The sequence below is a fragment of the Pelecanus crispus genome, chromosome 9, assembly GCF_030463565.1.
Source record: "Pelecanus crispus isolate bPelCri1 chromosome 9, bPelCri1.pri, whole genome shotgun sequence".
NCBI lineage: Eukaryota > Metazoa > Chordata > Aves > Pelecaniformes > Pelecanidae > Pelecanus > Pelecanus crispus.
Genome location: NC_134651.1, coordinates 36,731,937 through 36,759,494, shown reverse-complemented (window position 1 = coordinate 36,759,494; position 27,558 = coordinate 36,731,937). Strand labels below are relative to the sequence as shown.

General features: G+C 37.6%; 1 protein-coding gene across 4 annotated transcripts in view; it reads left to right on the top strand.

Annotated features, from left to right (window-relative positions):
- The window catches only part of CDK5RAP2 (CDK5 regulatory subunit associated protein 2), an 87,340-nt gene that overhangs the window by 47,817 nt on the left and 11,965 nt on the right, over window positions 1-27,558 (top strand). For all 4 annotated transcript variants that reach the window (XM_075716133.1, XM_075716132.1, XM_075716134.1 and 1 more), the window contains 14 exons: window positions 329-794; window positions 4,033-4,300; window positions 5,967-6,083; window positions 8,276-8,876; window positions 10,884-11,116; window positions 13,831-13,879; window positions 14,666-14,850; window positions 15,995-16,120; window positions 20,594-20,710; window positions 22,469-22,658; window positions 22,874-22,995; window positions 24,409-24,657; window positions 27,036-27,119; window positions 27,246-27,505. In XM_075716133.1, the coding sequence (XP_075572248.1) occupies window positions 329-794; window positions 4,033-4,300; window positions 5,967-6,083; window positions 8,276-8,876; window positions 10,884-11,116; window positions 13,831-13,879; window positions 14,666-14,850; window positions 15,995-16,120; window positions 20,594-20,710; window positions 22,469-22,658; window positions 22,874-22,995; window positions 24,409-24,657; window positions 27,036-27,119; window positions 27,246-27,505 (3,067 nt within the window). The remainder of the gene's footprint in view (window positions 1-328; window positions 795-4,032; window positions 4,301-5,966; window positions 6,084-8,275; window positions 8,877-10,883; window positions 11,117-13,830; window positions 13,880-14,665; window positions 14,851-15,994; window positions 16,121-20,593; window positions 20,711-22,468; window positions 22,659-22,873; window positions 22,996-24,408; window positions 24,658-27,035; window positions 27,120-27,245; window positions 27,506-27,558) is intronic.

Sequence of the window (27,558 nt, the reverse complement as noted above, 5' to 3'; positions counted from 1 at the left end):
CATATTTCTTATATTGCTGTGTTACGTAAGGAATTGATTTAGTTACCAGAGGTTTAGTGCCTCTTTACGAATGGGGAGAGGGGTGGTAGAGCATATATGGTCATAAATATGAGAAAAGCATTGATGAGAGAATTTATGATATAACTCATGTTGTGAAAGGGTTTCAAAAACTCTCTTCGTTACTGAGTAATTCATTAGTGAGTAAGACAGAATCTGCTGGGAATTTAAACTATCTCGAGACACTGCAAAAGAGTTTCTTAGAAGGTATTCTTGTTGCTTAAATAAAAATCAAAATTTGTGCCTTTTCTTTCCTCTTTCCTGAGTATAGCAGAGAAGAACAAATGAAAATTGTAAATGAACTGTTAGATCATCTGAACACAACTGAGGAAGAATGTTCAAGTGAAGATATAGAGAAAAAGGATGAAAAAGATCTTAGGCAAATGATTATTCAACTAAGAGCTGAACTCAAACATTTCAAGCAGGTCAATAAATTCTTAAAGCAGCAAGTAGAACTGAAACCAACTTTTGATGGAAAAGAGAAACTTTATCCAGATGCAATGCCACAGATTAATAAGGATATTGAGTTGTTAAAAGTGGAATTGAAAGATGCAGCTACACAAACAATGACTTTAGAGAGTAATGTCATGAGATTCAAACATGAAGGCAAAAAAGAAGCCTCAGAAGAAAACCCAAAATATTCAAGATTAAATGCAGAAAGAGAACATCAACAAGAAAATGTGTATAAGAAGGGTGAACAGCATGAAAGACTTTTTTTTACAAGGAGAGCAAATGAAGTAAGTTTATTTAAGATTCTCTTTTTGGTACTTAGGGAATAGATGTATAAAAGAGAGAAATATGTTTCATTTCTAATAGTAAATCTTGCTTTTGTGTAATTTTTAAAATTAGAGAAAGAGATGTAAGACAAATGTATTTTAGATAATTGTTCTTAATGTTCAGAGCTTTTCATCGCATACTTCAGTGTGCTTTAGAACATTAATTAATTGAATTTCAATCCTCACCGGGACCAGATACTAGTAAATATTATAGCTGTTGGAAAAAGAGATAGTTTATAGCATAGTGGCCTGATTCTGTACTACCTTATATCTCTGCATAGAAGTTCATAATGTGCAGAACCAGAGCATTCTGAACTGATAGCTTATTAAGTCTAAATAGCAAATGCATTCTAGAAAACTGAAGACTTGCAGAATGTCTGAGAGCGTGCTGGTGAAGAGTTAATGGTAGATTTGAACAAACTCGAATCTTAATTTTAGGCTTTTATTAACATCTTATCATTATGTCTTGCTTTTAGAGAAGCATGACCAGTAGTACTCTATAATGTGGGGGCAGTTCTTCATATCTGATTGGAACCTAAGCGCACAAAATCTGTTTTGTGAGTACAGACATAATTTCCTTGGGCCAGATAAGTTTTCAAGTCTTTTATATGCAGGCAGTCTGTGATCCCAAACAAAGAGGTGGGAAAGCAGTGTCTACTAAAGAGTTCATGTGTATTGTTTCAGTAGCAGTTATAGAAGCAAAGTTGAAAACTCTCTGAAGATCTTTGCTCTTGCAGAGCAGACAAAGGAGAGTATTGCTTTTGATTTTGTGTACTGCTAATAAAGAATGTTGTAGCATTTTCTGCATAGAATGGTTTCCGTGACTTTAGTGATTAAGAGATTTCTGTGAGCTAGCAATTGGGAGCAACTTGTTTTTATTGTGTTTTGTCCTCGTAGGATTCATTTCACTGAAGGAAGGGGCTTGTAAACCAAGAGATGGTGATAAGACTTCGGTCTGTACAGGCACGAACATTTCAGTATACTTTGGGATTTTAAGGGAAACATTTTGGCGTGCACGGTTGGTCCCTGGTGAACGCCGTAGAAAATTCATGCCAGTCTTAGCATTAGGTTATGATACCACTGACGAATCAAAACCTAAGTAACTCACAAAAACTATGTCTTGTTTCACCAAACAGTTTACATGTAATCAAAATCTATCAGAGTATCTGCAGGTACATTCTTAGTCTTACAAGCTTTCCTTATTGGCAGTAAATTTTCTACCTTTAAAAAAAATTGTGTTTGGGGAGGAAAGAGGGTAATAATGGAAATGTTCTTGGGCTATTGTTAATGTTCGTAGTCTATTTGGCATTTGGTCAGTCGTGTTTGGCAGGCTGGCTGGTGTGATAGCTGGTCCTGCATCTTTAGGATGCCTTGGCTAGTCTGAGACAGAAAGGAGCAGATGTGCTTTCTCATTTGTGGTGGTGCTATCCAGGGCAGCTGACTTCAGGAACACATGAAGAGATGAGGGCAGGTGGAAGTCAGGAAGAATAAAGATGGGGTAGTAGAGGGGGAAGGGGTTTGAGGACCTAGCTGGTCTATTAATGAAGATCTGCTTGTGATGGCTTGCTTAAGAACACTAATGTCTTTGAGTTGCTGGTCTTGCTTCTCAGGAATGAAGGACAATCTCTCTGAAGGCAAGTAAAGGCCTGTCTGCCCTCCACAGGGAATACTTAGAGTTCTTTCCGCAATTCTTTTTTTTTTTTTTCAAATTCCCGTTTTCATTGAGTTTCAGTGTACTGTTTTGATTCATTATTTTCTAGATTCCTCTCTAGTTTAATCAGTTGCAACCTCAGTGCAATCTCTTTTTGCTTTAAAAGCTTTCTTGTTTGGACTAATGCAGTGTATCTTTGCTTCTGAATGACTTTTATAAATAATTTTATGTAGCCAGCTGAACTGGATTTTGGTTAATCTGGGTGACGTATATGTACATACAACAGCCCTGAGAGAGCTGGAAATCGTTTTGATGTTATTAGTGCAGTTTAGTAAACCTAGCAGGAAGTTCATCCTGCCTGGATTTATTTTTCAGCCTCCAAATGATATTGTATTCATGTGTGTACAAAAGGAATTGAGTATGTCATTAGGAAAATGGAACTTGCTTTTTATTATTTCAAATTGTGTAAGGGCTATAATTGCTAAGAAATGAATCTGGAAAGGTATTTCAGAATACATTGGGTGGTAAAAGAAATTACGGGACTTATGACACTGGTGGAGCAAATGAACAGCAAAAAAATAAACTAAATCTATCTGAACATGCCATTATTGATTTTTATTATTATTACACACAATTCCATAACTCTCATCAACATATAGCATGTTTTTATCTTTTTGGAGATGGCACTATTTTATGCTCTGTGATTTAAACAAAGACACATTTTATGCAGTCTTCAAAAGGTGAGAGGCTAAAATGTAGTGACTTAAGAAATTTAACTTCTCCCCCCAACTCCAATGACAGAATGTCTGTTACAGTAGGAAATGGGAATCCTGCAGAAACAATTTATAGAGTGTATGGGTGAAGAAGCTATTCTTGTTCACAAAGAATTTCTCTATGGCAGAATAAATTTCCTCTGGAGCTGATGCAAAGCTATGTTCCTTTGCTCAAAGATATGAAAGAAGGCTGGTACAAAGTAGGGCCTGTTGGACAGAGGCAAAAGGAAGAAAGGAAAATACATTCAGGAATTTGTGAAAAATTAGGAGGATCCCCAATTAAAAAAAAAAGATTTAAGGGAAACAGTTACTGGGCTGTCAGACATTTATGATATAACTCAGGAGACTGGGAAGTAGCAGGTAGGGAGGTCAGTTTGGGTGAGAAACTGTTTTCCTAGGGCAGACATAAATTCAGGGTTAACTAATACGCCTACTGATTAAAAGCCTTTGCTAGTCAATGGTGAATTTGCTGTCTTGCTTCATGAATTGGAAGTCATTCACTGTGTGGCTGTGGATGCATAAGCAGCACTTACACAAAATTGAACCAGTGGGGTAGGTTTTTTTCTCTCTGAATTTCCACTTTTTCCATGTTGCAAGGGTGTTGCAGTCTTATTTTTAAAACTATTTAATGTGGCAGCTTACTGATCCTAACTGGAAAATTTTTATTCTTCCTGGAATATATGTATTATATACTTCCCTGGAAGTATAAAACTTCCTTTACTTGACTGTTACATGCAAGCTACCCACTCCCCATTTTATTCCGTGCCTTTTTCAGACTGATTCTGCCTACCTGCCCAAGAAGTCCCGTCTGCCCGTTCTCTTAAAATCATCCAGACCATTAGGAAATGTGCCTTTGAACTCCTGTATGCAGAAGTCAGATTCGGAACTGCAGCGTCATACCGGGGTACCTTATGAAAGCCTGAAAGCATGTGAAGTACGAAACAAACAATTTCAGCCACAAACAAATGGGGAGTTATTATTGAATGAGTCTGTAACTGAAAACCTTCAAGAAGAGCCTGCACAGGAAAGCACATCACTGAGAGGTAAATAAAGAGCAGACATAATGACTTGTAATGCTACTTGAAATAGTGGCTTCTTGTCTTGTAGTAGAAAGTAAAAACAGATCATTTTTAGATATGTACAATGCTGCTTAATCTTACGATTTTCTTGGGTAGGCAAATATATATAGATCTTGAAAAACACCTTTTTTTCTTTTATCTTTGCTGCTAGAATGTAAAACAGCTTTGTATGGAATAGCAAGTGCTTTGTATACATGGCATAAAGTATACAATAAATGACAGTTTCACAGGGTGCCCTCACATGCACACATTTATGTCAATGTTTAGGTAAATGAAAAATTCCCTTTCTATGATGCCAAGTCTAATGAAGACTAGACATTAGAAAGAAGTTTTTTACAATGAAGGTGGTCAAGCACTGGCACAGGTTGCCCAGACAGGTGGTAGAGGCCCCATCCCTGGCAACATTCCAGGTCAGGTTGGCTGGGGCTCTGAGCATCCTGATCTGCTTAAAGCTGTCCCTGCTCACTGCAGGGCGGTTGGGCTAGATGACCTCTAAAGGTCCCTTCCAACCCAAAGCATTTTGTGATTCTATGATTCTAAAACTGTCTGTAATGGAGACAGGAGAGTATAAAAATACTGTATTTGTTTATGCTGCATAAATAAGTTTTTTCCAGTATTCCACTGATCAGTCAAGTCATCCGTGTCTCTTTCCAGCGTGGCTAGGTTCATTTAAACTCAGTTGTTGACAAAGTACCTGGATTGGCAAAGTATGACAAATTGTAAGGTAGAGAACAATGGGTATTATATAAAGTTTGGAGTGGTAAAAAAATAAAAATACGCTTAGCAGTTACATTAAAAACTGAGTAGAGATGTAAAGGATAGGTGGGGGAAAGAAGAGGTGTAAGTATAAGAAATAAGATTCAATCAAGTAGCAAGAGAGCCACTGTCAAATGCAGAGGTTGCAGAGGCTTTGTTGTTAATGATAACGTTATTGTGATAAGGGACATGGCACAATGTAATATGGCACAACTTTATTGTAAATACTCAAGTTGATAGGACTATAGCAATTAGTTCTGGTAGGTGCAATGCAGAATTCTGAGAAGGGAAGTACTTTTGAACTGGATCCTGAAATGAATCAGAACCTGTTAGGACTGCAGTCCTGTGATTTCCTTTCCACACTGATTTCTTTACCCTGGATAAAACAGTTGTACTGCACACTTAGTAATTCCGAGACTTGATGCAATGGGAGATAGCAGAAGATTAGTTTATGATCAATGCTTGCATTGGAGAAACTTTTTAGCCTTTTCTGTAAGCTTAACATAAAACATTTAAAAATGCACTAAAAATTGATTAACTGTTACATTACAAAGGGGACTTGCAAATGTTTATCTCCATTTGTTGGTAGGAAGCCTTTGCAATTCACATTCTTAGTAGTTACCCTTATAATTAGTTCAAGTATTTTAAAAATATGTGCAAATACTGTTTCATATGACCAGTAATGTTTGTATTACATTTTCAATAGCTGTTCTTCCTTAGATGATTTTCCTGTTCCAAATTGTCAGAGAACCAGGTTTGGATTTGTGGGGTGTTTCTTTGGGTTGACTTTTTTTTTTTTTTCCAACAATCCCCACTTAATTTTTTTTTCAGTCACTTACTGATTTCTGTTTTACCTTCCCCCACTATTCTCCAGTTGACTCATTGCTCAAACTGGATAATAGTGAGGCCCAGGTGGAGTTGCAAGGTGTTGATCTGGGTACAGGGGGCAAGAATGAATATGCGATGGACAAAAAACAGCAAAACTGTCAAGGTAAAGCATTTATGTGGTATAGTATAAAAAAAAAAGAAATTTTAAAACTCGTGTTTCTTCTGAATGTGCAAAATTGTAAATTACTGCAGGTAATTACCTCCCTTGCCATTATTTGTGGGTTTTAAATTTCATTTTCTTGGCTAGTATGGATTAATTGCTCTAAGAATCCAAGCTGGTCTTTTAAGGGGTATGCTTTCAGAAGGGCCACAGGGATTTATGAGTCTGGTTGCCAGTAAAAATAATGAGTTGTATGCCTAACTCTGATCTCTATTGCTAATGTCCTCACTGCTGAACTCTTCTCTGAATTAAACGTTTGTTACTTATTGCTTCTGCATCTAGTTATGAACTATTGGAATGAAGCAATTGAGTGATAGAATTTTGCTTATCTGAATTATTTGAAGGCATTCAACTAGGTGGAAACCTAATGGAATCGTTCAATGAAAATGTAAATAGGCTTAATACCGTGTATTACGTGTTTCTGCATCATCCATTAGTATTTTTCAGGAGGGCTTGAATAACCTGGTTAACATGTTGTGTATAGAGTACAGAGAGATATGGCCAATTTTGTAATCCTCTGTCACGTCATTAATTTCATTTGTTTAAGTAGTTTCATTGAAGCTGGTCAGTTGGTTTGCAGGATCGTGCTCTATGTGTGGCCTTTGTGTGGACACATAGGTGCACAGAGAGCTTATTGGTTCTCCTTTAATTAAAGGGCAGTGTTTCATTAAAAACTATAACCAGTATTCTAATCAGAAATATTTCTTCCCTAATATCTGTTTTTATTTCCAGTTTTTGTTATCTGGAACGTTTGCGTGAAATCAGGATTGCAGAGTTTAAGAGTTCATTTAGTATCTGGTTTTTTTCCACCTCGGTGCACAACCTTCTTTGACATCTGTGTTACTGCAGCAACCGACTGGTAGAGAAGGAGGAGAAGCTAATGAACTTAAGTGTTTTTATATGCATTTCCTTATTCAATGTGTCTTCTTGAATTCATACACAGGCATTTTCTTGGAAGCATTTCTGTCCTGTGATTCTGTCCCCTTTGGAATGACATACATAATGGTGTGCAGCAATCTGTATACTGCAGAGAACATTGTCTAGCCTTAATTTCAAATATATTGATATCCCAGTATTGCAGCTTCAATTTTTTCCGGCTTTTAGGTTATATTTGTTTTTATTCTCTTGTGCTTGGGCTTGACTTGGGCCTTTGTCAAGGCCGCCCCCCTGCCCCCCCCCCCCCCCCGAGATTTTGTACTGATTTAGAGCTTGAACCTGGGCATTCGAATTCTCCATGGAAACCAATTTGAAAGTATTAAGACCTCCGCAAGATCAATGAATGACTCGCAAAAGGGAGGTTCTAATTCGTAGTGGTCTTTGGCAGAACTAATAGAAAGGGAAAATTTAATTTACTGGTAACCAGAAAATAACCATTTTCTTAGATACTTACACATATAGCCCTCAACATACACAGAACTATAAACATAGACTGTATGTAGGAATGTGTAGCTTTTATTGGTCTGAATCTGGGGTGATTGCATTACTTAATGAATGGCAAAGTCAACTAGGGGATGTTCTGTGCATGCCAAATGGGTGCCAGTGAAACCTTTAACACTGAACATTTTTATGGATTTTGTTTAGAACACATTTAAAAAAGACGTTATTAAATACCCTTTTTCAAATTTTACTATTTTGTTGATAATCTTTTTAAAATTCCACTGACTTTATGCTCCAATTGGTTTTATATAGATTTTTGAAGTGAGGAGAAAAAGAATATTTAATTAGGAATTTTAGGAAGAACCATTTAAAGCCATAGAGTCTAATTTTCAATGTCAGTGCCTTATGTTTGAGGTTACCTTTGTGGCTGCAAAGGACTGGGCTTCATTGGTGTCTGATTCAGGATTGAATATAGCAAAAGTAATGTTCAACCATTTCAGAAGAGAAAGCAGGTGTATTTTGAGTATTGTTTATTTGAAAGGTGGTAAGGGGTTTGAAATATTTGATGTCCAAAGTTGAATTAATGGGCAAATCACAGAAAGAGGTCAGAGGTCCAAAACTAATATTGCATAGTTTGTAATTATTCTGCATTTTTATTCTGTTATTATAGAAGTAAATTAATTCATTCCAGTGCTGTTAAGAACAGAATGTCAGATAAAGAAATATTAATATTCACATGCAAGCCTCCTGTTTTTCAGAAATGCAAAATCATCATAACATTAGCAACGTGAATATCCAGCATTCATTAAAAGAGATAAATGAAGACTTTTATTCCATGGAACATGAGGACATTGACTCAGCCACTGCATATTCAGGTTCCAAGTGCCTGCATTCTCTCAAAATGAGTGTAACAAGTACAGATGCACTTGATGACAGTGAAGTCATAGGTGATACAGAAGAATTGAAACAAAGAATTAAGGATATGAAGTCTGAGCTTGAAAAGTACAAAATGTTCGTGTTTCACTTACAGACCTCTGATCAGCTTTTATCAAGTGGTATTTCCAATATAGTTTTGAGTGACGCAGCCTTGCCCGTGGAAGGACATGTTACACAAGTGCAAGATGCAGCTATGCAAGAAATCAAAACATTTTCTGGTGTACCTCAGCCGATGGATTATGAGATCCACACCGAAAACAGGAATTCAGAGTCTTCAAAAGCAGCTGGTACATGGACAGCAGAAAACCTTAAGGAACTACTACCAGCAAATGAGGCAGAACTTGAAAAAGAGCAAATTGCAAATATGCATCTTGGTGAAATGTATCATCTTCAGAACAACCTGAGAGAAACATCACCATCCAAGTTAGTAAAACTATTACTGTTTCAGGTACCTTTTTGTAAACAGCAATACCAAATAACATAGGAAGGTAATATGAAGATAATTTTATTCAGATAGGAGCGTATTGTTATAATAAAGGCTAGAGTTCACTAACGTTAACATAAAGCAACTGAAACATTTAGTTAAAAGATGCCTTGAAGTACAAAACAGTATTTCTCTAAAAACAGAACTGCTCCTGATAAGCTCATATCATCCTCTGTAATGATTCTATGCCAGACACCTGTGTCTCTCCCCACACCTCAGGTCCACAACTCTCTTTGCTGCAAGAGATCCTCTCTTGAGCAAAGTCAGATCTCCTCAGGTTACTCTGTGAGATGGGCTGACCTCTGTAATCAAAGTATTACACTTTTGTATCACTCAGGTTTTTTCTAGGTGACAAGTGCAAGAAAATGGAATATCCCATTTAAGATAGAAATGTTTCCATGGGCAGTTAGCTGACAGATTCATGCTAGCCCTTCTGTTTGTGTGACCACACTTTATGTATAAAATAAGAGGTTTATGCTCTAGGTATGATTTATTTTGCAGTTGAGTGCCGTAATACCTTCCTTTGAAGGATGTGGAAGAATATATACGTAGAAATTAATGAATGAAATTTTATAGCATAAGCTCATAAGCTGGAAAACAATTTGGAGGGGGCTGGAAAGGATCAGTCTTGTTTTTTATATGGTAAGACTGGAGGCAGCATTTTGGCTAGCATATATACAAATCACAGACATAAAATGAGGTCCCGTTAAGACCAAAGCTTTTTTAACTACGCCGCTCTTTTTTTTTCCCCTTCTCTAATATTGTTATTGTCCTGAGGGCCTATAGAATGGCAGGAGGTATAACAAAGAAAGGTATTTGGCCTGTTGGCTTCTTCAGAATGCTTGAGTAGAAATATTTGGAGACACTGAGCAACCACCAACATGGACTATTGTATATCTCTTTGTATTACTATCATAAAATACTATTGTGCTACATAGTACATATAAATTTACATACCTTGAAAATATACCTCATCCATTTTACAAAGGAAGATCTAACTGTATAAATTAAGGAATGAGACAGTATGGATTGCTGTAAAGTTTTTATGGCCACTGTCTAGGACAGCTACATGAGTCAAAAGTGACAGACCCAAAAATGACTTATGCATCTCTTCCTATACAAATGACAATAAAAATTCTGTAACAACCCACACTGTCATAGAATTTGTTGATGCCCCATATTTTGTTTGATTCTCTGCATCTTTTCAGATCCTCTCCCTTTTCTCTCCACTAATGTATGATTCTGTAGAAAGAATTCTGTCTCTGATACATACAGTGGCAGTATAAAGGGATGTCTATATTTGCAAGTGCAGAATAAATTCAGTTGATCTGAGTTGAAATTTATATCCTGGCTTGTGCAGTACAAGAGTTTGGACACTACAGTTGTTGTCATGGTCATGTCTCTGTTAATAAACAGAGATGAGCAGAATTTTCAGACTGGGTGAAACCATCAGCTCAGAAAGTCCAATATTGTGCTCCTGGCAGGAAAGTTTCAGAAGAAGGGACAGCTCCATCTGTTCTTCCATAGTGAATTTAAAAAAAAAAAAAAACAACAAAAAAACCCAACAAAAACCTAACCGGTCAGGAAAAATATGTCTATTCTTAAAAATTCTTTTAATGTATTCACTCTTACTTATTTTAATTTGACACCTTTGCATGCCATCTGGGTTATTTCCAAGCAGACAAACAAGTGATCACTTTAATTTCTGCCCATCTTATAAATGAAGCAGTTAAGTGAAGCATAATAACCCACAAATTATGCCCCAAAATACAAAACTCAACAGTTAGAGACAATACATTTCTCATTGTGGCTGTAAAAGCATTTTAAAAGCAAATTGAGTCATATAAAATTATAGCTTTGGAATATAAGTTTAATTCACTTTTTATTTATATTTAAATGTTATTTATGGTCAGGAAATTACTCTAAAGATAATTTCATTTTCTCAGATATGATTCATTAGTTCATTCACAAGCTCGAGAACTCTTCTTTCAACACCAACAAATTAAAGAGATCCACAGTGGTTGTGTCGCTTACCATCAACATCTGACAAGCCTTATTAAAGCTTTTGAGGAACTGCTTCAAGCCAGTGATGTAGATTATTATGTTGCTGAAGGCTTCCGTGAACAACTGAATCAAAGTGTACTATTGTTTGAGAAGCTAGAAAGGAAATTCCTGTATGGTAAGTAGCAGTGTTTTGTGCTTATTGTCTGAGATATATTAACATACATTAAAGTTCTCAAAATTTGAGGTGGTTGGGTTTTTTTTAGTGAAGAGGAAGCCTTACTTCCTCTTGGTTGCTTTTAAATGATTTATAGGGAGGACTGTCTTGGAAGATAAAATTTTAGTGCTCCAACAAGACTGGATTTTAGTTCTGTAGTTGTCCTCTGTATTGACACCTTCCATTTTGAGTTGTTTATCTTAGCACATGCATATTTTAACTGTTCAAAATACAGTGGTTATAGTTTAGTAAAAGTTTAGTTACAAGTAGGCTTCAGGATTTTCTGTTTCAGGAAACAGCCCAGCTGACTTTGTTGAGCCTAAGAACCGGATATCTCCATTGAAGGGTTCTCATGGGTATGGTTCACAGTTGGTTTTTAACACAATCTATGTTTAACTAAAAAGAAAAAACTACAGGTTCCTGAAGTTTTTCCACTAAAGTGCAGTTGCTTGCAAGAAGAGTAAATGCAGTGCAGAGATCTGGGCTATGCTTTTAGAGTGAAAGAAGAAATTATCATATAGTAGTCCATCTAGGCAATTTTCTATTCCAATTTTCCAGTGCCTTTAAAGAAACTGTAAGGAATCCTGCATTGGACAGTTGGAAGATCATACCGTGCTGATTTGCACATTATTGATATTCCTGTAGAAATAACACATTAACTTGTATGCAGGTGTAAAATCATCTGTCACTGAATGCACCAAGAAAAAGAGCCATAGACTTTATGGAGAAACCCACCCAAATGGTGCACATCAAAAACTGAAATAAGGGGGGGGAAAAGGGAAAATCTAGCAAATTGGTGTGTATTTGAGGGTTTCTGTAGGGCATAATAGTAGAACAAGAGCCTCCTGTGCAGGGGTCCTAGAAGTCAACCAGAGAAGTGTTGTCCTGGTGTTAGAGAAAGCAGAGTGCTGAATGGAGTGTATACCCAGGAAAGGACATTGTAATGTGTACCAGTAAGCAAAGCCCTTTTAATTATCAGTGAGAACTGGCATATTATCTGACAAGTGGGAGCTTACACATCTGAAAATGTTCTTGTCCTTTGACTGTTTATCCCAGTTCCCCCACCTATTGTTTGGCAAAGCATTAAGTTGGACAGGCAAAGCCTTAAACGTCCAAGAAGTGGGACCATATCAGAGGATGTATTATTCCTGACATTTCTAATTATTTTCCTAAGAGACCTGCATCTTGCTGCCAAATAGTCTAGCTGGTTAAGAAAAGCATGCTATCTCTCATAATAGAGAGCTAAAATGCAACCATGTTTTGTAAGATGAGTATCAAAATGGACATTTGTCACCTGAAGGAAGAGTGTATCACGCATATTGCCTTCAGTCTGCAGTTTGAAGAAAGTTAGTGGCAAAGTGATGGAAAAGGGATGCTAACATGAGTGAAATTCAGCAAGAAAGACCTTTTCTACCCTCACAAGTGTTGCTCTTTCTGGCCCAAACAACTAGCAATACTTCCACAGATGTCAGCTGCAAAATTGTCATTTTCAGTGAGACACTTGTGGTGACCTGAAATCAGGACCCTGTCCCCTATGTCTTCCTGAAATTGGCTCTAGAAGATCACTTTGTTCAGAAACGTTCAGCACCCAGCCATACAATGATCTGTATCCTGCCTTTCATTAAAGATAGTGGCAGCATGTTGCAGTTTCGATTGCTCGTATAAAGGAGTTATATATGAGAAAAAGGTATTATGGCTAGTGTGTCATAGCAGTGTAATAAAAGATTGAGTGTATTCAATGATTTCGGTGGCTACAGAGATTCCTTGCATTACAAATGAGAAGACTGTGTAGTGAATAAACATTAAATGCCTTTAAAAAAATCCCCAAACCAACAGATGGTATCCTGTATACTATGAAAAGTCACTGACAACCGAGACAATTCAATATATCTAACACAATGGTATTGCGTTGAATCACACATTAAAATAAAATGGTTTGTAGGGTTATAAAGAACATCCAGCGTACTAAGAATTGACTGTAAAGAAGAAGCATAAACAACCGTCTGTCTCTGCATTTCCATCCTGACCTTCAGTTCATTCTCCTGAAATTTCAGCTGTGCAACTCTTGCCTACCACTTTTGCTTAATTGCACAAAAATTTTAAAATATGGGTAGCCAAGGTGACACCATGAAACTCTTATTTCCTTATTCAAATTAGTGTCTGAGTCCAGACCTCTTGCACTGAATTGTGCTTGTGCTCACACACTGTACCACTGAGAATATTGCAGGCAAAACCTGTCTATGCCCCTTTATTAAAGATAGCCTTAATAAAAACTGATTAGCCTGACTCTGGGTGGATAAAACCCAAGTGAGAGGGAATTGTTTTTATATAATTTTTATTTGAAGTAGTGGCATGTACCCCTAATCCTTTTGCCATATAGCACAATATTTTACATCACATTGTATACTAAGTAAGACACCAAGGCCGTAAAATCTGGTACCTGTGGTACCTACCAATTTTTTTTTGAGCTTCAGAGAAAGCTGTTGCTTTGTTGCTGGGCTATAAATAGTTTTGTTCATGTACAGCATTTGACATTAATAGACAGTGTGTTGAGTATCTGTTGACTTCTCTAAATTCTCATTAATTTACCATTCTGTATTTAAATAGTTTAAGATGGAGGGGAAAAAAGTATAATTCTCAATATCTGTTGTTAATCAGATATTTCTGCTTTGCAGGAGAATCAATAGGTGCAGAAGTTACTATACTTTATGAATTAGCTCAAAGGTAAGAGTGCAATTGAATGTTTTTCAAACATAGGGTTGTTTGATAAGTTGATAAGGATGCTCCATGTTTTGTAGCACAGCTTCCAGTGTTTTGCTTTTTAGGAGGACTGCTTATGTTGCCTGTTCTGTTAATATCCATTTTATTAATAAAATATCCATAGAAAACAAACTAAGGCTTTTTTCCTCATTTCTCAGCAAACAGCTGAGATATTGAGAGGAAGCATCCTGCTACCAGGATTGTTCCTTCCATGAACAAAAACCCCCATGTGCCACAATACACTGTTGTGTATGCTCAGATACTATCCTAATTGCAGGTGCGAGGAGGGATAGTCAGCTAACTTTCTGTGACACTGGGGGCTGGCTCAGGGTCACAGAAGTACAGTGCTGTTGAACTTCATTCCCAAAACACTCTTGTGCTGAAGGTGAAGAGAGCAGGTGTTGTTGTGCTGCATATGTTGGTTTTATGCCAGCCTGGGATTCTTCTGTGCTACAGAAATCCTCAGCTGCCTGTTCGAGGCAGCTTGAGGTCCCCTTAACACGAAGGTGACTGCCTAGTGCTGGGACGTGAACACTAGGCTGGAGGTCCACTGATTATTCCAGCTGACTTCAGGGAGGTCTGAATTGCAGTCTTGATACATACCTCTGATGTGTAGTGTTTTGTCATGTTCTGTCGCATAAATTCACTTGCTTTCCCTGTGTCCTGTAAATTTGACACCATGCTCTCTGTCATGCTTCCAAAGTAATGAAGTAATTTTTATATTTTAAAATGGTTTTTTTGGCATAAAAGGGATAATGAGAAGAACACCACAATGTACCAGCAACTGAAGGATGAATCACCTGTACCATCTGCTCTTCATAGCTTGTCTGACTTTGATTTGTCAGAAAAGTCGTCTCTCGGATCACCTGAGCGCAGGCATGACCTAGAAGGACAGCATGGCACACTGGCACTTCTGCCAAACAAGTTTCCCCCAGGTAATTTTTTTCCCACTGAAGATTCGCTAGATATTGGGAAAATGTGGTAAATAAGACACAAGGGAACTAATTAAGAAATAATGAAGAATGTTTTTCTGCTTCAGCTTTCCAGTATCTTGCATAATCATTGCAATTTCAGTAATAAGGCATACAGAGATGACAATGATTTGAACTACCTCCTGTTTGAAACAAAATTAACTATGATATTTTGCGTCTTTGTTGTTTTATACTATCATCTTTTACAGTACTCCGGACGGTCTTTAAATAGACAAGTTATGAGGGGAAAACAGACAATTGTCAAGAGATTATTACATTGAAAAAGAGAGATTTTCTAATTCTATAAAAGCCAGTGTTGTGTTTCCTTGAGAATTGTAAGTGCTGCATAATTAATAAGTGGTGTCATGTTTGACCTGGATAGTTTCACTAAGCACAAGTGATGCTTGCAGTACTTTGTTATAGGCAGCGATGAAAATTTAATAGCTGAGATAGCATGTACTGTTCCAGAGAAAAATATTGCAGCGTAAACCAGGAGTGTATGACATGGATAAACTGACAAATAAGATAGTGACAGTTAGAACAGATAAGTTCCTGAGTAAAGCTGAAACTTACAGCCAATGGAAGAAAAATTGTAGAATGGCAAAGCAAGAAGGAAAAGGTACAGTAATGAAACTTGATAGAACAGATTTATTTATTATAGTATGTATTGTGTAAGTCAAAGTAAAATTTATATCTGAGTTACTCTGGTAAGCTTCCTATTGTTATAAGGAAAAATGTATACTGTTGGAGTGTTGAGCCTGAATGTGGAGCTGCATTGCAGAACTTCGGATTCATTTCCCAGTATGGGGAACATTTTAACTAGATAAAATTGTTATCTACTACAGTTTTGTAGGAAGAAGAAATTTAAAGAGCCTTAAAACTGGACCATTGTTTAAGTTAAAATGTAGAGTAGGAGTTTTCACTAAATGTACGCTTTGGGCACTATATAGAAAACGGCTATTGTGGAGTCAGATATTTAATGTCTGCCATTTTGAACAGCTCTGTATCATTTTTTAGTATTAACTCACATTAGATTTGACAGGAGTACACAGTGTAAAGGAATACAATCAGTTACTCTAAATAAGAAGTGGCCTCTTGGTTTATTTAGAGTTATTAATGGAGCATCTGCAAGAAATTAGAATCCTGAGACAACGTTTAGAATACTCCATAAAAACTAATGAGAGACTGAGGAAGCAGCTTGAGAGACAAGTAACGGACAAACAACTAGATCAAGGTAAGGATTTATTTCATGGCAAATTAAACCCACCTTTCCTGCTTAAAGCCCGAGGGATCAAATGCTGCTGGAAATGTTTTGTGTGCTTTTTTGAATAAACCCCACCCCTTTACAGTTGGAAAATGATGTGCCTTTCTTTGAGTACTGCTGCATCTTGAGCTCCATCAGCAGACACAGCTTTTCCATGCTGCCCATAGAGTGGCATAAATACAGATCTAACATGCCTCTTCCTTGAGTCCATTGCTTGAAGTGTATCCAGTACCAACGCACAAATCTTTTATGGGTGCAGGTATACCGCACAGCCTCAAACCTGCAATTGCACATATTACTTAGAGAACAGGACTTCCAGGTAGTTCTATGACATTTGATGATGCTGTGGTTGAATTTTATACAGAGAATTAAAAGACTCTTCTAGTTCTGTTATCAGCAAACAGTCTGCCTTTCGTTTGTTTGTTTAGGTTTGGGGGTTTTTTGTTTGTTTGTTTGGTTTTTTTTGTGCCTTTGGGATATCATTATTGTTGTAACGGTCTTGGATTTTAGGATGACATCCTCTTTTAATTCTCTCCCATGTCCAGCCAGGGACAGCTGCAGGAGAGGAAGCCCATTTTATCAACATAATTTCACTGGGGCCTGGGCCTCGTATGAATAGAGGAGGAGGTGCTTTGCTCTACATTACATTGCTGCTATTGATCCAAAATAGGAATGCTGTGGAATTAGCTTTCCTATTCCCACTCTGTGTGTACCCAGGGTGGTCAGTACAGCACCACTGCTAAAAGGATTGTTGAAGATGCCTTCTCTGGAATTTTCTGACTGCTTTAAAGCCAGCTTGCGTTTACATACAGGGACAAAATGTCTGTAAGACAGAGCCTAAGTCATGGTGTTCAGCTTGTCATTTGAATTGATTGGTGTGATAAATGTTTTCTACACAAAATGACATTGTAAGCTTTTAATGAGAAATACCTGACAGAAACTGATGGAAAATTTAACATAGACATGGTTTTCATTCCAAACTCTAATATAAAGCAGTGGATGAAAAATACAGAAAATAGGTATGCAAATTCAGAGTCACTGCTCTCTGTTGCTAGTGTTCAGCATCTTTGAAAGCCAAGCTCTGTGGTGCATTTAAAACTTTTCAACAAGAGGGTAGCCAGGCTTTCACTTTTCACTAAGGATGCTTTTGTAGCACCTTTCCAAGCACACCGTACCAGGCATACTTTCCTACACTTTACTCTGTTCTTGCTCTCCTCCCCACATTTCCCCCCATAGGACAATCAATTAACACATAATATTACTCAGAGTGGAAGCAGGCAATAAATACATACATGCTTTCTTTTTACTCAGTTTCATTAACATTGATATTGGATTCATTATGTTTTACATCATCCCCATGATCCATTTCTGTTGTTGTTTAAATGGAGACTACCTACAAATAGCAGTTTGCTTTCAGGAATAATTTACAGTGATGGAAAGGTGTATAAAACGCATCCATTTCATTCATGAAGTATTTACACTGCTGGAAAGGCATACTGTTCTCGTGAAATAACCACACTGAAACACTTCCAACTCTTTTACAGCTTCATAAAGATTCTGGCAAGGGCATCCATTAATGCAGTGAAAGTATATTTTCTTTATAAACTGTCTTATGCCTTCCATCTGTCTTCTTGTTGCCTTAGCGCATATACCAATGCATGGAGGAGAAATTTGGAAAAGAAAGGAAAAAAGCAACTACCTGTTAGAGCAGATCCTTTTTGTTACTATGTGCTTTCAGTGCTTCCTGTTTCCTCCGTTTTGAAGATCTCTTTCATGTTATCAGATATGCGTATTCTCTCTTCTAGTAATGATGCTACTTTTCTTCCTAATAGATGGGCTTTTTTTGACTGTCAAAGAAAAAGACTGTGTAAGAAAATGTTCCTAAGTGAAGTTGAAGCAGATTTTAGCTTTGGGACATATTTCAAAACAATTTTTTACTTTTAAGTTAATATCCTTAGTTTGTTTTCCTTTAAAAAACAAAACCAAGTTGTAACATACTTAATTGTTGATGAGAGCCTGTTAAATTCATGTGATATTGAGTTGTTTGTTCAACCCAAGTTAATGCATAGAATTATTCTTGTCTGATAAATATTATATGGCTCTATATACACACATCTGCCCACTATTTTTGCCATGCTATTTTTAATATTTAGATTTTCTAAGTTTTTAAATGCCTCTAGGCTTCTAGTATTCTATAAATGACTCAAGTGCTGGTAATGACTACATCGTTACTATAGAGCTGAGGTTTGCAGTGCAAGTAGAACTAAAATAAATTGCTTCAATCATTTCAAATGTTAGGCTTCAAAATAAAATCAAAGGTTTAATTTTGAGTTTCCTAGGTTTCAAATGTTATTAACGGCAGTTAACATTAAAAGGGGCTTTTGTTTGCTTTTTTTAACACATAAGGAACTAATGTATCTACACAGATTTATCTTCAGCTTTAGTATGCCTCTATTTTGCTTTACCTGGGAATTAATATTTCCTTCCTCTTTGCTGTGATTTTCAATAGTGCCTGTCTTTCATTCAGTGTTTCCTTTGAAACCTTCAAGGTATGCTTCCTTAGCACTCACTTTTTCAGCACAAAACATAATGAAAACTCAAGTGTATTGCAATTGTAGGCCCTGATGCTCCACTTTACTCTGGTTAGATGGACCTTTGCATCTATGGAGAGGATAATTGATGTCAGCATGGCTCTACACACAAGTAGTGGTCTCAGTAGTGGGTCAGATTGCAGGATTGTGGCCTTATTACCACTGACTCTACATTATCCCTTATTATGTAAGATAACTAATAGTTATATTCTAAAGCCTTTCAGCAGAACTGTGATAGCATAACTTTTCAAATAGGATAAAGCTGGGTGATGGGCAATAAATTAAATTAGAATCAAGATGAGACCATCAAGCCTTGCTACTTCAAGTTGAATTGCTTTGTTAAAATCTGAAAGGAAAAAGCCTTTTGAGTTCACATAGCTACCTCAACTCTTTAACATATAGATAGTAAAATGCCATTAGTGCTAGGCTTCTAGAGCCTTTGAGTCTTTCAGTAACGACAAGAGGTGCATATCATGGCACACTACATCCCAGTTAGGTAGTGGGTAAAAGCTTCAGTTGGGATTACAATAAAATGAGATTACTCAGAGGAAGTGCAGCACATCGAATTGAATTGAACTGCCAGAGCTGAAAGGCATCCTCCTCATACATTCAGCTAATTTTTTTGCCAGCTGGTTATTTCTCTATTAACCAAATAGTTGACACTTATGTACTTATCTCAAGCTTTAAAGCGTAGGAGATACTGGGATAACCAATCAACTGAAAAATACTTTTAATAATAATGTTAATTCTGGTGGGTCCTGAAGTGTTTAACTGACTATAAGCACGTTATAAAGGGCAATAACAATTACTTGACTTGCATTTCAGAGGCAGCCACCCTGAGAGTGGAATGTGGCACTTTTCAGACTGTACGGTAACATTATACATCGCTGTGGGATGAGTAGCATAAATACAGTACATTATGAGGATTACCTAGGCTGGAATTTGACTGACTGGATACACGATTTAACACTTACATTCCTATGACTAGCACAGTAAGATCCTCAGAGTAGGATTCATCAGCCTTAAGGTTTCTAAAATTCAGACATCTAAATTTGTGCCAGTTACCCAGAGGTTCTCGTGGAGGCACTGGAGAGAAGTATGTCTCTTCAGAGGACAGGGCATCTCATCCACAGAGAGGTGCGTAGAGGATACATCAGATGAGTCACTCTCTGGAGGTTCCTGTTTCTCCCCATGCCTATTGATGGAAGTCATAGGTTGATTAACACTGGCTCAGATATCTAAATGTTAAATACACAAATTTAAGAGGGATGAGTCTTCATCCCTGGGATCATAAATGGGTTCTCAGTTTGTAAGCAGAGGCAAAGAGAGTGACTCCAGCCTTATGCTCTAGACTGGCATGGTAACAAACGTATTACCAGACTATTTATGTTACTTCCTGCATTACCCACCGTGGACTAGTTTGTAGAATCTAGTGGTCCTCTGCAATGGTGTCATTAAATACAACAGAGTATGAACAGAGCAAGACTGAAATATGTGGTAAACCTTCATACTGTTTGCATTATTTTCAAAGAATAGCGATGTCACAAAATACTCCTGCATTTTGTCCTGTTGGAATTTTAGCTGATAGGTAAAGACTGCCAGGGATAATTTTGCAATTTTGGTAATGGTTGCCCAGCAGTGAGAGGTACTTGTGATGCAGGGCTTTGGATTACTTGGCATTAACCTGAACTGCCTTTCAGTCTGTAGGGATAACCTTCAAAATATATAGCGGAGAAATATCTTTCATAACATGTTTTTCTGCAATTTTTTAAATTGCTGTTTAATAATGACTATTTAATCTTTAATGACCTAGAGATGACTCATAAATCATCTTTTATGTATATATTTATAGGTTCTGCAAACATTTTTATCCATGGCTCAGAGCAGCATAATTCCCTGACTTCTGAAATACATTTCCTGAGGAAGCAAAATCAAGTTCTGAATGCAATGCTAGCAAAAGGATCCAGAGGTAAAAATTTAAAACTGTGCTTTACAGGAGTAGACTGCAACTCATTTCAGATCAGAAAACAATAAAATATTAACAGTCCATTCATTAAATGGACTTAACCATTCTTTCCACTCCTGAAATTCCATACTCAACCATAAGCATTAAAACTGGGGCTAACAGTGATAAAGGACTAACAGTAATATTCCTCCTTTCTGTTTATTTGTACCATTTTCCATATGATATTACCTTTCATTTTTCCATTCTTCTTTTTCCATTCCTTTCTTTTTATACATTCTTTATCCTTTTACCCCCTTGCCTTTTATTACCATTTTCTTGCTCCTTTTTCCCCATGCTGAAGCTCTGTTAAAAAAAAAAAAAAAAAAAAGCTATAAAATAGCATTATTGCTGCAAATGGAACTATTCAGTACAGAGGATTTCAGAAGGCTCAGAAGTCTGCTGCAGAGGGTTGACTGGACAGGCCAAGTCATCTTCTTTTTGGAAACAATTTAGAAGAGAACAGAACTGGGGGAATCCATTTGGAAGTCTTTGTGATCTCTGAGATTAATTTTAACTTTCCTCATTTTCACACCTGTGAAGAGAGGATATTAAAAGTCTTCCTTCTTCTTTCCCCCCAAAAAACCCAACAATTTGCCAGCTAGGTTATTAAAAGCAGCGTAAGCTACAATTAGGTTATAAGTGCTTACCAGTTTGTTCAAGCTCTACTTTTTTAATTAATATATGCCTGCTTTTGTTTGTTTCCACGTTTGACAATATGATCTGATAATACCAAGGTTTCTTTTTTATAAGAACCATGATGAATAGAGCATTGTCGCCCTTGTGTTTTATAATAATGTCAGTTATCTCTGGAGTTTGTGATGTTGTTTTCCTTTTATTCCTGGATGCACTAAAGAAAGAGAAGCCTCTTAGATACCACCTGTATGTTTTGGTCTCAGGTGCTTTCTGTCTAGACTTTGCTTAAGTTTTCAATAGTGAAAAACTGGCAATGCACATTTTTAACAGCACATGGGGATTACTATTTTCACACACTTTCAACAGGACTACTAGAGTTGAGGAAATGATTTTCTGATTGTTGGGAGATGGAACGATTCCTCTCTGCTTTGCCAAGGTTGCTGCCTCTTTTTCCAATGCCAAACATAGGGTCACAAAAAACTTGGGGTCCCCATAAGCCTCTCTAATTGCAGCTGTCTCAGAATGCTTAGTTGCCCCATCAGCAATTCTTTGTCACAGAACCAGTCTGGGGAAATAGCTTGTGCTAAGGAAAGAAGGACTGATATGATATATTCAGCAGATGAATAGGGCTGGGAAGGAGAGGACAGAGGGATTTTTGTGAGACAAAGAGGAACATGGATGCAACATGCCCTAGAACAATCCTACTGAGGTAATTTCTTTCTAAAGAGAAGTCAAATCCATTATTTTGTGAGGACTGGCAAAATTCATGTGCCTGCTTTGGGACCCTGCTAAACACTAGTTGTTGAATACTATCTGTCTGACCAAATTCCAAGAGGTGTTGTGGGCATTGGGCATTTAGGGCCGTACACAGGGTTTTACTGAGCCTTTGTGAGTCCTGGGGCTTCAATGTTGCATGTTACAGAAAATGCACCTAGTGGAAATTGTTAGAAAATTGAAATATTGAAATCCTAAAAATCACAACAGCAGCTGTTATTTTCTGACAGTCTCTGAAAAAGCTGATTTTGTTAAAAGGCGTAGATTTAATGGGTTGTGGGCATTGCAAATACCTTGTGTTTCTTCTTGTTTCAGATAAACAAAAGGAAAATGAAAAGTTAAGAGAATCTCTTTCTAAAAAGAATGCATTCATTGAGCATCTTCATGAGGATTATGGATGCCTCAAGAAAGAAAATGAAAGGTTGCAAAAACAAATTGGCCAAAAGGAGGATGAAACCAGATATCTGACATGTCAGATTTACAGCAGTCGTAATGAATTAAACAGGTATTGATTCTGTCCACATTTAGACATTCATTTAGAGAAGAAAATTGTCAATGTGACAAGCGTGTGTTTAGCCATAGCCGTTAACATTAATGAGGTGCATAGATACATTCAAAAGGCAAGGGAAGACTTATGGAGGAAAGGGGAATGGATTTTAGATTTTGAAACAGAAGATAAGAACTTAACACTTAACTTTGCTGTTTATTGGGACTTAACAGGTTGCAAACAGAAATTAATGTAAAGCAACATAAGCTTTCTGAGAATGAGAAATTACTGCAGTCACTCCGAACTGAGATCAAGGTTTATGAAAAGTTGGAAGAAGCAAGAAAAAAGAGGACAGGTATAAATGCACAACTGTTTCTATACCCATAGCCCTTGCAGCCCTTCCCTCTCTGAATATGATCTTGTCAAAGGACTGTAGGGCTAGGTCACTATTTCTTTGTTTCTACTTGTGTCTACTATGCAAAGTAGAACTGACAGCTTGATGATAAAATGCTGCTTTTTATTTAAGAGTGTAACTGCAAGGTTGAGATGTATGATATGTTCTGACTAAACACACCCAAGTTTCCTTTATCTTTTTAGCTAAGCTAAAAACAAATATTGAAGATTCAGTGGCTCAGGCTGGATAAGCTTCGTGGGGATCTTAGTTATTTGCTTGTCATCTAAATACATGCTGCTGCATCCTCACAGGTAGTGCTTACTTGGGTAGCTTGTGCTTTCTGTTGTCTGAATATGAGGGTAGTGTCTTCTCCCTAGGGCTGGGGAGAAGTGCTGGCACTGTTTTCTGAATGAGATGTTTAATAATTTCCTGTCCGCTTTTCTGTCACTAAAGGTGAGGAATAGGAACGAGACTTGCATGAGTTCTTCCTACCCCTTTTTAAGAAGCTATACCACCACATAGCTGTTGGTATGGTTAGGTAAAGAGGTGGAATACTGTTCATTGCTGCATACTCATTATGGTGTCTGGCAAATTTCCCATTGGAAGTTCTTGTAAAAGTTGATTTTTTTTTTTTTTTTTTCCTTCCTGCTACTTTAAGTAATATGCCCTGCCATTACTGTATTTCATGCCTAGCTGTAGCAGAAGAGCCCTGTTGGTATAAGGCTTTAAGCTGAAGTTGGCTCAGGGGTGGAAGTAAGTTTCCTTGCAGAACTGGTAATGTAATTAGAGAGTAGCAGCGCCCTCCTCATGCAGCTGAGCCCCTTCCCACTGTCGGGAAAACAGTTTGATTTCAGCATGAAAGAATACATGGAATTGTTTGTGTACTGACCTCCTTCTATGACAAGACGAACACAGCCCTTGCTTTTTTCAGGTTCAGATTTGTTCCTCTGGTTGCCAGGTGATCACTATTTTCTTTTTTCTTCTGTGTATAAAATTAAACTCCCAATTCTACTCCATTCCTCCTCCGCACTGTGAGATTACCCATTTCTTTTTTCTTTACCCAGACTGTGCGTTAATGCACTTCAAATTTTGCAGATCCTCTTCATTCTCTTTTTATTATATTTTTTTGCTTTTGGCATGAGACTTATTAGCTTTTATGGACAAAGTGAAAAATAATTTTCGGCTCTAAATCTTTCGAGGGTAGAAGCAATTAAGACATGCTTTTTTGTCAAACCATTATCTTAATGCTGTTTGTAGTTAATTCTTAATATTGAGGATAAAGCTGGCTATAATTTACTTGCTCAGCATTCTGATAATGGCTAATAATATTTTAATTGTTAAAGATGTTAAGTGTTTCTTTTGAAATTGTCTCAGATCCCAGATGTGATGCATCAGAAGAATTCCGAAAAGATCAGAATAATCCACTTGACTTACATGAACTATTGACTGAAATACAGAGTTTGCGAGTGCAGCTTGAAAGAAGCATAGAGACAAACAAGTCTTTGCATGAAAAATTAGAGGAACAGCTTTCAAAAGAAAAGAGAGAGGAAGTGGGATCAGTGTCAGCTGTGAATATCAACTATCTTTTCAAACAAGAATCTCAGCATTATGCAGGAATGAATGGTACTGTGCCATGCATGCTTTTGTTATACTGTAGAACCTATGCCTTGTTCTCTAAAGATGCTCTTAAAGCCTTATACAACATCAACTGTACATTTGGGAGCTGCCTGTTGGCCTTTCAAATCCCTTTCCTGTTAGAGCTATTAGTGGATGGGGAGATGAAATGCACACTGCACTGTCTTATAGCCACCGTCACTTCCTTTTCATTCAAGAGAAGCATTTGCGGACAGGCTCTGGGATGGAAGGGTGCCTACATTAAATTGCCATAACTTTTGCTTACCTGGGGGTTTGGTTTTTAATGCAGAGGTCTATATAGTGTTTGCTACGGGTGACTACGTATTACTCAAGAAGAATCAATAAGTGCACTAAATGGTCTTTGTATAAATCAGTTGTCCCCTTTTTGCCCTTGAGGAATATTTGACCTTTATTTCAATCACTGTTAAGTGATACTGTTTTAGCAAATCAGGGAAAATGTAGTGTTTACACACAGGGTTAGATTATGGTCCCAATATAGATGTACATGGGATGCAGAGGGTACAAGAATGTTTTTCCTTGCTGCTTCCTTGCCCAGCAGAAAAGGACCTGGGGGTGTTGGTTGACATCCGGCTGAACATGAGCTACTAGTGTGCCCAGGTGGCCAAGAAGGCCAACAGCATCCTGGCTTGTATCAGGAATAGTGTGGCCAGCAGGAGCAGGGAGGTGATTGTCCCCCTGTACTTGGCACTGGTGAGGCTGCACATTGAATACTGTGTCCAGTTTTGGGCTCCTCAGTATGAGAAAGACATTGAGTCGCTGCTGCGTGTCCAAAGAAGGGCAGCAAAGCTGGTGAAGGGTCTGGAGCACAAGTCTTATGTGGAGCGGCTGAGGGAACTGGAAATTGTTTAGCCCGGAGAAAAGGAGGCTGAGGGGAGACCTTATCGCTCTCTACAACTGCCTGAAAGGAGGCTGTAGTGAGGTGGGTGTCGGTCTCTTTTCCCAAGTAACTAGCAATAGGACAAGAGGAAATGGCCTCAAGTTGTGCCAGGGCAGGTTTAGATTGGATATTAGGAAAAAAATTCTTCATGGAAAGGGTTGTCAAGCACTGGAACAGGCTGCCCAGGGAAGTGGTTAAGTCACCATCCCTGGAGGTATTTAAAAGACGTGTAGACGTGGCACTTGGGGATATGGTTTAGTGGTGGACTTGGTAGTGTTAGGTTAATGGTTGGACTTGATGATCTTAAAGGTCTTTTCCAACCTAAATGATTCTATGATGCTATGCTAAAGTACTCTGCATAGTAGCAGCTTTCCATACGTCCAGCTTAAAGCCACCTCCTACTGCCTGTACAGGGGTACATTGTGTTATGGGAAGCAGTAACAATGGGTCTTTTTGGGTCCATGCACTTCATCTGAACATGCCTACCTAAATCTTACGCACCACACAGAGCAACAGCACTAGTCAGAGGATTAGTGTGAGAGCTTGAGAGACACAACAGGGATTTTTATCACCTTACTTCTTTTGTGGGTCCATTGTATCCAATCAGAATCATACTTCAGATGAAATACATGATGAACATAACTCTATGCTGCTCTGTACAAGTAAGAAAGATGCAGAATGCAGCAGATAACATTTACGGATTGCTACCATTCTCTGTGCACTTTATACTTGAACACTAAATTACAGTCATGTACTGCATATGGGGATGGTTGCTTAGGACCAGTCATGATCAAGTAGGTGTGGAACAGCTATTGCAGGGAACCTGTACCACCAGTATCCCCAAATTGCTTTTGTTCTTGGTTAATTTCTAGATACAATCCTAGATGATGCTTTTGACCTACATCAGGTAGAGTAGATAGGAGCCTAGAGAAGCTCGTTCCTTCTTTAAGAAAATGGTGAATAGAGTTATAATAGCTTGGTTTGATATGGACCAGAAAGACTCCTTGGAATGTCAACAGCTGAATTTGTTAGCTTTCTAGATGTACTGTCATTAGTCTTTACTCATAGGTACTTAGGGAATTTGGAAGGTCTGAAGAGGGGGGATATAGATATGATCATAAGTGTGGTACAGCTGTGGAGAGTGTCATACTTTTTGTGGAGTTAATGGGCAGCTTACATTCGTTGATTACAATATCTTCATCAGGATGTATTTTAGATTTTCTGACTATGACTTGATTTTGGGAGATATCTAGAACTTTGGACAGATGCTAAAAAGATTAATGTAGGTAAATATTGGAAGATACATGGCATGGTACTAGAATATTAGCTGTGTTTCCCTGCTTCCTGAGTCCAAGTGCATCATCAGAAAAAAAAAAAAAAAAAGGAACAGAAGTAAAGCTAGGAAGTTTTTTTTAATGTATGTTAACTCCTACTGATATACTCTTCTTTGTCCCACTTCTATGTATAGAAAATCTTTGCAAATGTCCTGCTACCAGCAGAAACATTTGTGAGTTGCAGAAACATGGACATTGCATTTCACTAGCAAAACCAGGTACATCCAAAAGTATCTTAAGTGTGCATGTTATCAGTATCCTAGACTTGCTGTTTAAGAGAAGTCTAGTGTCAACTAGTTCTACATGTAAGCATAAAAAAAGATTAAACTGTTTTTCTGTCCCAGGTACACACTCAGCCTCTAAAGATGACTTAGACAGCACTTCACACTGCAGTAGCACTTCATCTTCCAGTATGGCATGTACCCCTCGTCTTGTGCCTGGACATCGTATGTGGGCAGACAAAAATGGGCGCCACGTTCTTGGCTTGATTGAGGATTATAATGCTCTGCGGAAACAGATTTCAGAAGGGCAACAGGTTTTAGCAGAAATGGATATTTCTTTAAGAGAGGTCACTGGTACGAAACTGCAGGAGCCTGGAATAAAGGTAAACAGTGAAAGCTGTTTAGAGGATGGTGAATTTTACCTAGAGGTGCAAAA